Source organism: Myotis yumanensis, unplaced genomic scaffold (assembly GCF_028538775.1).
Source record: "Myotis yumanensis isolate MYYU_CA2020_CCGP unplaced genomic scaffold, mMyoYum1.0.hap1 SCAF_256, whole genome shotgun sequence".
In the NCBI taxonomy this organism is placed as follows: domain Eukaryota; kingdom Metazoa; phylum Chordata; class Mammalia; order Chiroptera; family Vespertilionidae; genus Myotis; species Myotis yumanensis.
The window spans coordinates 1-12,692 of NW_027224007.1; the positions used below are offsets into that span (position 1 = coordinate 1).

Consider the following 12,692-nt stretch of genomic DNA (forward strand, 5'->3'; position numbering starts at 1 on the left):
TTCAGTAGGGCCATTAGGACTTCTGCCTTTTCTTTGGCTTCCTTGCAATCTCTCTCATCTTCGTCAATAAGGAAGCCTTGCTTGCGAGCAGTTGACGCACAGCTCTGTAAGCTGTGAGGAGTGTCTGTGAGCTTAAGCAAACGTCTAATTGTACTAACAAGCTCCTCTGTTAATTCTGCTTCATTACTGTTCCTGAGACCAATGATCACTTTTTGTTTAGAATTAATGGTCATGTTATTTTCTTTATTATCAAGTAAACAAATCAAAGGTCTTGGAGACTGACTCAGATCAGAAACAATTTTTCTGTTTTCTTTATTGTCGTCAGAAGTTGACATGAGGACAACAATGAGAGAAGAGACCTCTTGCAGAAAGGTAAGTTGCTTCTTATGTTCCTTTGCATCTCCATGGAGATTGGTGAAGGTCAAGCACTTGTCAAATCTGTCTTCATCTTCCCCCGCAGGACAGAACCAGCAGATTTCCACCACTCCCCCCATCAAGAGACAGTCTTTGGTGCTCCCTCTGCAATGTCTGTGGAAAAAGACATCATGTTTACGTTTACTGAGAAGACAGTTCATGATCTGAGATTTGGAAGCAGAGAAGCCATTTCCAACTCTTATAAAGGACACAATGGGGGTAGAGACATGACACATCTGCTTATTCTTGTAATTGATCTTCTCCTCTCTTGGTGTTTTCCTTGCTTCCTGCCAGCTCCTTCTAATTTGACTGAGAGACCAGAGAGAGAATTCAATTTGAGAACTGCAGGGATTAGGTATGAGAAGAGGGAGTGCAAACTGACAAATGGAAAGTTTGGACAAAATATACTGTCTGGCAAAATTATCTGCACAGTGAAGAATTGCCATCTGAATATCCATAGGGTGAATATGGGATCTAGGATTAGTATCTGAAGGATTAGTATCACTGTCTTCAAATAAGTCTTCATATGGATCAAAAGCCTCATTTTCCTGATTTGAGGCACCTGGATAGACTTGATGCTGTGTGTTTTCATCATTTCTGAAGACCAGGTATCTCAGCCCATAATCCAGCACTTGTAGCTTCTGAAGGAAATATAAGGGAAGCTCCCTTTCAGAGCTGGGTTGGGTGTTGTATCCAGAAATCTTGTTGATCAGATGGAAGTTAGCTCTGCTCATCCTTTTGGGGTAGTAATGTTCTAGGCCTAGACACTGAAGTAATTTTAGGAAGGCTGTATGTTCTTTGACTTCCCATTTGCTATTTCTATTATCTTGTGGATCATGGGATTGTTTCTTTTCAGGGAGAATACTTTGTGAGATTTTTCCTATCTCATCCATTTGCAATGAAGAGATGGTAGCTTCATAATTACCATCAATGAGCAATCTCAAGTCTTTCTCTAGATTTTCCCAATCCTGATCTGCTCCATGTATGGAGAGGACATGGACAACTTCTTTTGACAAAGATTGGCCCAGGCGATGCCTTATTAATTCCAAGCGTTGTGTTTTCTCCTCTGGAGAAACAGCCATGACTCTAGCAGTAGCTGTAAGAGCTGTAAGCACCAGGAATGCCTGAGCTCTGTATGTGCACATATTTTTGAGATCCTGGTATTTATCTTGGGCAGTTTGCATTTCATGCAGTAGGAACTCTAACTCCTCACACCCCAGGAGATACTGAAACTTATTGTTTACCACATGATACCCTGCAGCAGCTGCAATGGAAAGTAGCAAGAGCTGTGTGTCTGGCTGCTCTGTTTCTTGGAGGTAATTCAAGAAGCAGCCAAGAGACAAACTGACCTCATAAGTGGCCTTTCTTTGAGCTTCTTCTACTGTTTCTGCAGACTCAGATATGGCCATCACTTCCCTGAGGTCACTGTGGGTTTTCTTTAAGATTTTAATTAATTCAGAAAATTGGGAGATGTTGATGTGCTCTTCCTCTGACTCGGACTGGAAGACCCACTGCATGATGGAATGAGCCTGAGGGAAGTCATTCACTCTGTAGATGTGAGGATCCAACAGGCTGCGCAACTGAGATTTAATGAACGCAGTTTCATAAATGGAAGACTTTTTGCAAAAGTTAACAGTGTTTACCAGAAAATTCTGCAGACCCTCATCTGTGAGGCAAATATTAATGCAAGTGTCATAACTTTTTGTTTTTTGAGTCAACATTTGCATGAAATTTATCAGTTTTTTAAGCTGCTCTTCAGGGTTAGATACCTCCCAGGATTTCACATCCTCTAGGAAAACCTTAGCCTCCTTTTCAACACTCAGTAAGTCTTCTCCATCCTGGATCTGGGCAGTGAGGCCAGTCAGAGCAGTGTAGCTATCCTTCAGTAAGCTAGCTACCTGAAATGGATCCTTAAAATCACTTCTGTGGTTGGAGAGGATGATGTCCCAAATGGGCACCAGCTGAAGGCCCCGGTCAATGACACGCCAGGTTTGATTACTGGCAACTAGGCCAGCTTTCCATTGGCGAAAGCCATTAGCTTCTGGTGGCCCACCTGTCTGAGCCACAGATAATTGGACTTTGGTTTGGAGATTTTGGAAGGTCGTCCTTTGAGTAGCATTTTCTGAATGAGCGTCAGACCCGTCCACAACTGCAGCAACTTTCACTCCAAAGCCACTGTAGCTGCCCCTTATGTAACCATTCAGGGCCTCTGCTGACTGCTGTTTTACTTCTGCCAGCTGCTCACTTTGGAAACCCTCTGATACGGCTTTCCACCAGTAGATTCCTCCCAGGTGCAGAGGGCCCCGGTTGGCATGAGAGCCAAACCTTTGGAAGAACGCTTCAGTCCTGCGCCTCAGCAAGGGGACTCTGTCTGTGTCTGCAGACTGACTCAGAAGGTCTTCAATGCATTTCAGTTCCTGGAGAGCAGCCTTGGAGAACTGGAGCTGATCCATGGGAAAGTGGCAGGAGGCAAGTGGGACATAGCTGAACTTGGTAGAGCAGAAATAGGAGTGCTCAGAATGTGATTGCTGCGTTTCCTTGGATTCCGAATGTTTGCTGTTGTCAATGCCAGCTTCGAAGCTAAATCCCCAACCTCCGCCCTTGGCTGAGGCAATTATACTGAAGCCCAGCTTCTCTGTCATCTGGGTGAACTGGGATTCTTCTCGAGAAGATGTAAATTCCCTGGTTTCCATCCGTGTGCCATGCTCAAGGCCAAAGAGTAAGAACTCCTTGGGGACACTGAGTATCTCTTCTCTCTTCTGTATAAGCTCTATTTGGTAGCTGGTTTTGTAAATTCCCTGCAGGGCCAGCCCTCCAGATGCCCATCTCACGAGATCTCTGTCTGGGAGGTTTTGCCTGTAAGACAGTGTGGCCTCCATGAGGTTGAGTTGTCCCTGCACGTGTTTCATCACTTCTCTTAAGGATTTTTCGGGCGGTGGCCAGTACTCTTCGGGAATCTCCATTGCCTGCCTCAGCTCTGCCTCTTTTTTCCTTACTTCCTCTTCTTGTCGTTGTCTCCCTTCTGATAGTAAGTCTCTTAGCTCCTGCAGTGCCTGTTCTGCCTTCTTCTGTTCTTCCTTTATCACTTTCACCTGAGACTCCTGTAACTTTGAAAGGCTGTTTGAGTTAAGTAGCTTCTCCAGAGCCCTTTCCTCCCAGGAATGTTGTGCCTGGGATTTCAGCTTCTGGAGGTCTTTTTCTTCTATGTCTTGTAAAGCCTCTGCAAAAGTCACACCCAGCTGTTCCTGCAGCTTTGGCAGCCAGTACTCAACTGACAGTCCTACTCCTCTCAGCATCTCTTGGAGATCTTGCCCACTTTTGCCTCTGTCAAGGGGCTCATCAGATGTGGAGTCTGCTGTGTCCATCACTGTGGAAAGAAAAGACACTCAGTTATCCTCTGTCATGAACTTAGGAAGTGTAAGCCATATCAAAGTAAGGATAGGAGTACTAAAGATGCAAGTCTCTTCCCTGGCAGGTGTGTTAAGTGGTTAGAGCACTGGTCTGTACACCAAAGGATCATAGGTTACTGAACAAGGGCTGTACCAGGATTTTGGGTTCACTGCCTGATCCCAGTTGGGGTGTGTGTGGGAGGATGTTTCTCACACTGATGTTTCTCTCTCTCTTTCTCTCCCATTCTTCCTCCTTTCCTTCCTGTCTCTCCCTTCCTCTCTCTCCCTCCCTTCCACTCTCCTTCCTACCTTCCCTTTCATACTCTCAGAAAAGCAATGGAAATAATATCTTCAGGTAAGGATTAACAGCACTGCAAAAAGATGCAAGTCTTTAAGGCTTTCTCATCCTTTCATTTCATTGTTTTATAAAATATACTAGAGGCCTGGTGCATGAAATTTGTGCCCTCGTCGAGGGTCCCTCATCCCTACCTGCGCCCTGTTGCAGTCTGGGAGCCCTCGGAGGATGTCCAACTAACGGCTTAGGCCCACTCAGTAGGACATTCTTAGTGCTGCTGTGTAGGTGGGAGAGGCTCCCACGACCGCCGCTGCACTCGCCAGCTGTGAGCCTGGCTTCTGAGCAGCGCTCCCCCTGTGAGAGCGCACTGACCACCAGGAGGCAGCTCCTGCATTGAGCATCAGTGCGCATCATGGCGACCAGTTGTTCCACTGTTCAGTCGATTTGTATATTGGCCTTTTATTATATAGGATTAGTGTTTTAAAAAATTTGGGCTGTGTGTGTATATATACCTCCACATGTGCACAAGCAAGACATCTCTGTCAGTATTCTCAACATGGATTGCTTTTGTAGTCACCAGGATGAGTTGCAACTAAATAGCCTGGGTTTTGGCACTTCCTATTTAAACAGAATCAATTGAATGGAGAATATTAAGGGGACACCAATTATTATTCCACAATTAGTTTCTATCAAACCTGTGTTGAATGGTTCCCACATTCGTTCTGTCATTTCTTGTGCCATCCTATATGGCTTGAGAGTGCAGTGGAGGTGGCGGGAGCCTAACCCACCTCCATGGCAGCGCTTAGGAGCGGCGAGCCTGGCCTCTGGCTGAGTGGTGCTCCCACAGGGGAAGTGCTGCTCAGCCAGAAGCCGGGCTCACAGCTGGTGAGTACAGCAGCAGTAATGGGAGCCTCTCCTGCCTCCTCTACAGGCAGGCAGTAAGGAGCAAGGGGCCCTGGATTGAGAGACCCTGGACTGTGAGAAGGATGTCTGATTGCTGGTTTAGACCCGATCCCCAGGGGCCTAAGCCGGCGGACATCCCCTGAGGGGTCCTGGACTGTGAGAGGGTATAGGTTGGGCTGAGGGAACCCCACCCAGTGCATGAATTTTGTGCACCAGACCTCTAGTTTTATATTTATCTACTCTCCTGTCCTTTAAAATACAGTTCTTGACATCAGCATTATGGTGCATAAGATATTTCTATTTTTTTCTCCCATTTTGTAACAACTAATTAGACACCTATCCACAAACAAACGTGCCCCTCTGTGGGAATTTTGGGATCATGCCAAGGATGTCAAGGGAGTCTTGACTACCTGTTCATCTAGTAATAGGCAGAGGACTTCAGTATGGGCTATGGAACCAGCAAAGCCAGGAATTCTGCCCAACGGTCTTAGCATGGTTGGAAAAACCTTTTTAATGCTACTCTGGGCAGATGCCCAAAGATGAGAGAGAATTCGCAGAAGTCCAGTCTTTTCAAGGGTAGATTGCAGCGTGAGTTTGGGGACATTGCATGGGCTGAACTATCCGATGGTGGCAATTTCTCCAGTGTGGAGAAGGAGAGTGGTTAGTGAGTGCCTGGCTACCCAAGTCGTGTGGGACATGACTTGAGAAACACATTGCTTTCCAGCAGCACTCAGAGTGCTGTGGCAGGGCCTTCATGACCAGGGGGGAAGGAAAAGATGGGAAAGAAGCAGAGAAGAATATTAAAGAGCTTTTAAGGGATAAGGTTCCTGCTGATTTTGCTTGGACATCAACAGGAAAGCCTTCCATGTCCCTCTGAGAGAACCTCAACTGAGGATCTCCCCACTGGGTCAGCAGGTACTAACAATGCCCCAAGTACTAAGCCTGAAACTCCCCTTTACCGCGGCCACACACTTGTGTGCACTCCTGTGTTGAGCAGTGAGAGCTAATCTGGAAAATGTAATGGAATCTGAAAAGCACACTAGGATCTGTGTGCAAGGGAGAAATCACACACTGGGCTATAGCACCACCTTCTGGAAAACAGTGAAACGATAAAAGTTTTTTCTGTAATATCACAAACAGTACAAGGATGTCCACCACTCCCACCATTTTTATTCAACATAGTATTGGAAATCCTAGCCATAATATTCAGACAAGAAAAAGAAATAAATGCATCTGAATTGGAAAGGAGAAGTAAAATTGTCATTATTTGTAGATGATGTTACTGTACAGGCATGGCAAAAGTAGGTTTACAGTTGGGAGCATGAGAAGCACCTTGTGACATTTTTTGAGTTAATAAAGCTATTGTAATTATAACCTGTGTGCCTTTTTCCAGATGAACAACTGTAAACCCACTTTTGCTCACCCAGGTGTATAGAAAACCCTAAAGACTCCTCCATAAAATTATTAGAACTAATAAATAAATTCAGTAAGGTAGCATAATACACAGTGAATTCTTAGAAATTGGTTGCATTTTATAAACCAATAACTTACTATCAGAAAGAGAAATTAAGAAAACAATCCATCTACAATTGCATCAAAAAGGATAAAATGTATAGGAATAAATTAAATCAAGAAGGTCAAAGACTCTTACTGAGAAAACTATAACACACTGAAGAAATCGAAGAAGATACAAATAAAGCAACAATGTGTCCATGGATAGGAAAAATTAACTTGGTTAAAATGTCTATACTACCCAAAGCAATCCTCACATTTAATGCAATCCATATCCAAATACCAATGTCATATTTCATAGATCTAGAACAAATAATTCTAAAACTTATATGGAAACACAAAAGACCCTGAATAGCCACAGCAATCCTGAGAAAGAAGAACATACTTTGAGGTATCATGCTACCTGATATCAAACTATTTTAAGGCTATAGTAATAAAAACAGCATGGTACTAGAATAAACATAGACACACAGGTCAGTGGAACAAAGTAGAGAGCCCAGAAATAAATCCACCCTTGTGTTCAACTAACCTATGACAACGGAAGGAAGAATATAGTGTAAAAAGAGCCTCTTCATTAAACCGTGTTGGAAAAACTGGACAGATACATATAAAAGAGTGAAACTAGACCACTTTCTAGGACCATATCAAAAATAAACTTAGGCCAGTTTAAATATTTGGATACAAAACCTGAAAACAAAATGGCCTAGAATAAAACTTAGGCAGTATGCTCTTTGAGTACTTTATAATAATAAAAGGATAATATGCTAATTAGACCAGACATCCTTCTGGATGACGTTCTGGATGTCCTTCCTGATGAAGCTGGGCTGGAGGGAAGCCAGCCAAGGTCCCGGGTGCCTGAGGGTGGCCGGAGGGAAGTAGCCTGGGTCCCAGGTGCCTGCGGCTGGACGAGGGAAGCCTGGGTCCTGGGTGCTGGAGGGAAGCCAGTGCCAGCAGCCAGGGGAAGGAAGGCTTACTCTTTTTTTTTTTTTTTAAATTTTTATTTTTCGCTAAAAGTATTGCAAAGGGTATTACATAAGTGTCCTTCCCCCCCCTCCCCCCGCCCTTGACAAGCCCCTGCCCTCCCTTACCCCCCAGTGTCTTATGTCCATTAGTTATGGTTATATGGATGCATACAAGTCCTTCGGTTGATCTCTTACTCCCCTCCCTCCTATCCCCCAACCCTCCCTGGCCTTCCCACTGCAGTCCGACAATCAGTTTGAGGCAGCTCTGCCTCTGTATCTATTATTGTTCAAAAGTTTGTAATGGTCTTAATTATCCATGAAAGAGTGAGATCATGTGGTATTTTTCCTTCATTGACTGGCTTGTTTCACTTAGCATAATGCTCTCCAGTTCCATCCATGCTGTTGCAAATGGTAAGAGTTCCTTCTTTTTAACAGCAGCATAGTATTCCATCGTGTAGACGTACCACAGTTTTTTAATCCATTCATCTACTGATGGGCACTTAGGCTGTTTCCAGATCTTAGCTATGGTGAATTGTGCTGCTATGAACATCGGGGTGCATATATCCTTTCTGATTTGTGTTCCTGGTTTCTTGGGATATATTCCTAGAAGTGGGATCACAGGGTCAAATGGGAGTTCCATTTCCAGTTTTTTGAGGAACCTCCATACTGCCTTCCATAGTGGCTGCACCAGTCTGCATTCCCACCAGCAGTGCACAAGTGTTCCTTTTTCTCCACATCCTCTCCAGCACTTGTCGTTTGTTGATTTGTTGATGATGGCCATTCTGACAGGTGTGAGATGGTACCTCATTGTTGTTTTGATTTGCATCTCTCAGATGATTAGTGACTTTGAGCATGTTTTCATATGTCTCTTGGCTTTCTGAATGTCCTCTTTTGAAAGGTGTCTATTTAGATCCTTTGCCCATTTTTTGATTGGATTGTTTATCTTCTTTTTGTTAAGTTGTATGAGTTCCCTATAAATTTTGGAGATTAAGCCCTTATCAGATATGACGTTGGCAAATATGTTTTCCCAAGAGGTGGGTTTTCTTGTTGTTTTGTTGATGGTTTCTTTTGCTGTGCAGAAGCTTTTTATTTTGATGTAAGGAAGGCTTACTCTTGCACGAATTTTCATGCATCGGGCCTCTAGTAATGTGTATAAGTGTCTTATCAGTATGTTATTACAATTGAAACTAGTATTATATTGTATACTAACTGTACATGAAAACTGAATTTTTAAAAATTTATACTACATTGCCTTAGTAGAATGAAAGAGAAAAATCACATAAGAATAGATGCAAATAAAGCATTTGACATACTACAACATTCTTTCATGTTAAAAATTCTTAACAAATTTGGAATAGAAGGAACACACTTCAATATAATAAATATGATATGTGACAAAATCACAGCTAACATACTCAATGGTAGAAAATTGAAAGCTTTTTAAATAAAAAATGAGGAATATGACTAGGGTGCCCTCTCACCACTCTTATTCAACATAGTACTGGAAGTTTTAGTTAAAGCAATTAGGCAAGACAAAGAAATAAAAGCCATCCAAACTGGAAATGAAGAAGTAAAATTGTTATTATTGCAGACAATATGATTTTATATATGAAAAATTCCTAAAGACTAACCAAAAAAACCATTGGAACCAATGAATGAATTCAGTAAGGTTGCAGGATGTAAAATCAGCATACAGAAATCAGTTGTGTTTTCATACATTAACAATTAAACATCTGAAAAATAAAGAAAGAAAACTATTTCATTCACAACAGCATCAAAAACAATACTTAGGAATAAATTTAAATGGGGAAGTAAAAGATCTATGCAATGAAAACTATAAGGCTTTGATGAAAGAAATTGAAAAAGACACAAACAAATGGAAGATATCTCAGGCTTGTGGATTAGAAGAATTAATACTGTTAAAATGTCCAGACCACTCAAAACCATCTATAGATTAAACACAATCCTTATCCTAATTTCAATGACATTTTTTCACAGAAATAATAAAATACAACCTTAAAATTTGTGAGGCCCCATAAAAAAACCCCAAAAGGTCAAACAATCCTGAGAAGGAAGAACAAAACCAGGGGCATTACAATTCCTGCTTTCAAACTATACTACAAAACTAGAGTAATTAAAACAGTATGGTACTGGTATAAAAATAGACACCTCGACCAATGAAACAGCATAGAGAGCCAAGAATTAAACTTCTGCTTATGTGGTCAACTAATATTAGACACTAGAGCAGAGGTTCTCAACCTGTGGGTCGCAACTCCTTTGGCGATCAAACGACCCTTTCACAGGGGTCGCCTAAGACCATTCTGCATAGCAGATATTTACATTACGATTCATAACAGTAGCAACATTACAGTTATGAAGTAGCAACGAAAATAATTTTATGGTTGGGTCACAACATGAGGAACAGTATTTAAAGGGCCAGAAGGTTGAGAACCACTGCACTAGAGGCCCAGTGAATGAAATTTGTACACTGGGGAGGGGGAGGGGTCTCTCTACCCGGCCTGCACTCTTTCGCAGTCTGGAAGCTCTTGGGGGATGTCTGACTGATGGCCTAAGCCAGCAGTTGGACATCCTTAGTGGTGCCACAGAGCGGGGAGAGGCTCCCACCACCACCACCGCCGTGCTCGCCAGCTGTGAAGCTGTGAGCCCAGCATCTGGCTGAGTGACCGCTCTGCCTGTGGGAGTGCACAGACCACCAAGGGGCAGCTCCTGCATTGAGCATCTGCCCCCTGGTGGTCAGTGCATGTAATAGCAACCAGTCATTTTGGTGTTTGGTTGATTTGCACTTTAGCCTTTTATTATCCTATCTAATGAAATAGAAACATGGTAACTAGCCGTACCTCCAATACCCTTCCCATTGGCTAATCAGTGAGATATGCAAATTAACTGCCAACCAAGATGGCGGCCGGCAGCCAGGCAGCTAACGCGAACAGGGAGGCTTGCTTGCTTCAGTGACGGAGGAAGCCAGGTTCCCCGCCTGCCTTGCCAGCTTCTCAGCTGCAACTCTAACATTGTAACAAATATAGAAGCTAAAAAAAACCCCAGAAACCTGCTTTAGTCAGCCGGGCTTCAGCCAGCAGGACCGCAACATTGTATCAAATACAGAAGGTAAACAAAGGCCAGAAAACTGCCTTCAGCAGCCAAGGCCTCAGAGCTGGAGCCGAGCCTCAGAGCTAAAGCTGGCCCAGAATAAAAAAAAAAGAAAAAAAAGAGAGGTTGGGAGCTTCAGTCACCTGCCAGCCTGAAAATGGCCCCCAGCCCCTCATCCAGGCTGGCCAGGCACCCCAGTGGGGACCCCCACCCTGAAGGGGTGTGACCAGCTGCAAACAGCCATCATCCTCTCATCCAGGCTGGCCAGGCACCCCAGTGGGGACCCCCACCCTGATCCAGGATATCCTTCAGGGCAAACCAGCTGGCCCCCACCCGTGCACCAGGCCTCTATCCTATATAGTAAAAGGGTAATATGCCTCCCAGCACCAGGATCAGTGGAGCAGCGAGGCCTCCTGGCACCGGGATCAGCATGACAGAAGGCAGCACCCAAAACCCCTGATCGCCCTGCGGCTCTGTGTGTGACAGGGGGCGGGGCCACAACCTCCCTATCCGCCCTGCTCTGTTTGTGACAGGGGAAGGTGCCCCAACCCCCTGATCAGCCCTGCTCTGTGCCTCAGGCGGGAGCTCCCCAAACCCCTGATCGCCCTGCGGCTCTGTGTGTGATAGGGTGCGGTGCCCCAACCCGCCCCCGCCCCCCCCCCACAGACCCTGCTCTGTGTGTGACGGGGTAGAGCCATAACCTCCCCATCGGCCCTGCCCTGAGTGTGACAGTGGTGGTGCCCCAACCCCCTGATCGGCCCTGCTCTGTGTATGACAGGGGGTGGTGCCCCAACTCCCCTGATGGGCCCTGCTCTGTGCATGACAGGGGGTGGCGCCACAACCTCCCTATGGACCCTACCTTGAGTGTGACAGGGGGCGGTGCCCCAACCCCCGAATCGGCCCTACCCTGAGCGTGACTAGGGGTGGCAGCGCAACCTCCCGATCCGCCCTGCTCTGTGCATGAAAGGGGGTGGCGCCCCAACTCCCCAATTGGCCCTGCTCTGAGCCTGACCGGGGGCTGCACCTAGGGATTGGGCCTGCCCTCTGCCACTCGGGAGGAGGCCTAAGCCAGCAGGTCATTATCTGCTGAGGGGTCCCAGACTGTGAGAGGGCACAGGCCGGGCTGAAGGACCCCCTTCTCCCCCCAAGTGCACAAATTTTTGTGCACTAGGCCTCTAGTATAAGATAGGAGTCAAAAACACTCAATGGAGAAAGGATTGTCTTTTCAATAAATGGTGTTGGAAAGCTGAATAACTACATGCAGAAAGATGAATTGGGATCCTATCTCACACCACTCACAAAAATGAACTCTAAATGGTATAAAGTTTTTAACATAAGACCAGATACTGTAAAACTTATAGAAATAAACATGGAAAAAAACCTCCTTGACATTGTTTGTAGTAAAGATGTTTTTTTGGATATAATTCCAAAGCACAAGTGACAAAAGCAAAAATCAAGTGGAAGCACAGCAAACTAGAAAGTTTCTGCACAGCAAGAGAAAAAATATAGGGTAACATGCAGAATGGGAAAAATATTTGCAAACCTTATATTGCATAAGGGGTTAATATAAAAAACTATAAACCTCCAAAAATTTACTTAAAAAATGGGCAGAGAAAGTAAATAGACATTTTTCCAAAGAAGACATCCAAATGACCAAAAGGTCCATGAAAAGATGCTGAACATCACTATTCATCAGGAAAATGCCAATAAAAGCACAATGAGATATCACCTTATTTCTGTAAGAATGGCTATCATTAAGAAGATGAAAGAACAAATCCTGACAAAGATGTTGAGAAAAGGGAACCCCTGTGTAATGCTGGTGGCAATAGAAATTCATTGGGCTCCTATGGAAAAGAGTGAGGAGGTTTCTTCAAAAATTTAAAAATAGAACTACCATATGATCCAGCAACTTTTCTTCTGGGTATTTAACCTAGGAAGTGAAAACAGGATATTGAAGAGATGTATACACTCCCATGTTTATCGCAGCATTATTCACAATAGCCAAGATCTTACACACATGCCGGCGCGCGCGCGCGCGCGCGCACACACACACACACACACACACAAATATTCTTTGAATGTTGAACCAGCTTTACATAACTGAGATAA

General features: G+C 44.4%; 1 protein-coding gene across 1 annotated transcript; it reads right to left on the bottom strand.

The window, feature by feature from the left end:
- Positions 1–5: 5 nt before the first annotated feature.
- On the bottom strand, positions 6–3,818 carry LOC139001260 (interferon-induced very large GTPase 1-like; the record flags this gene model as incomplete). Its single annotated transcript, XM_070402969.1, has 1 exon — positions 6–3,818. A coding segment is annotated over exon 1 (3,774 nt), but the record flags the coding sequence as incomplete, so codon positions are not given.
- Between the last annotated feature and the right edge of the window lie 8,874 nt (positions 3,819–12,692).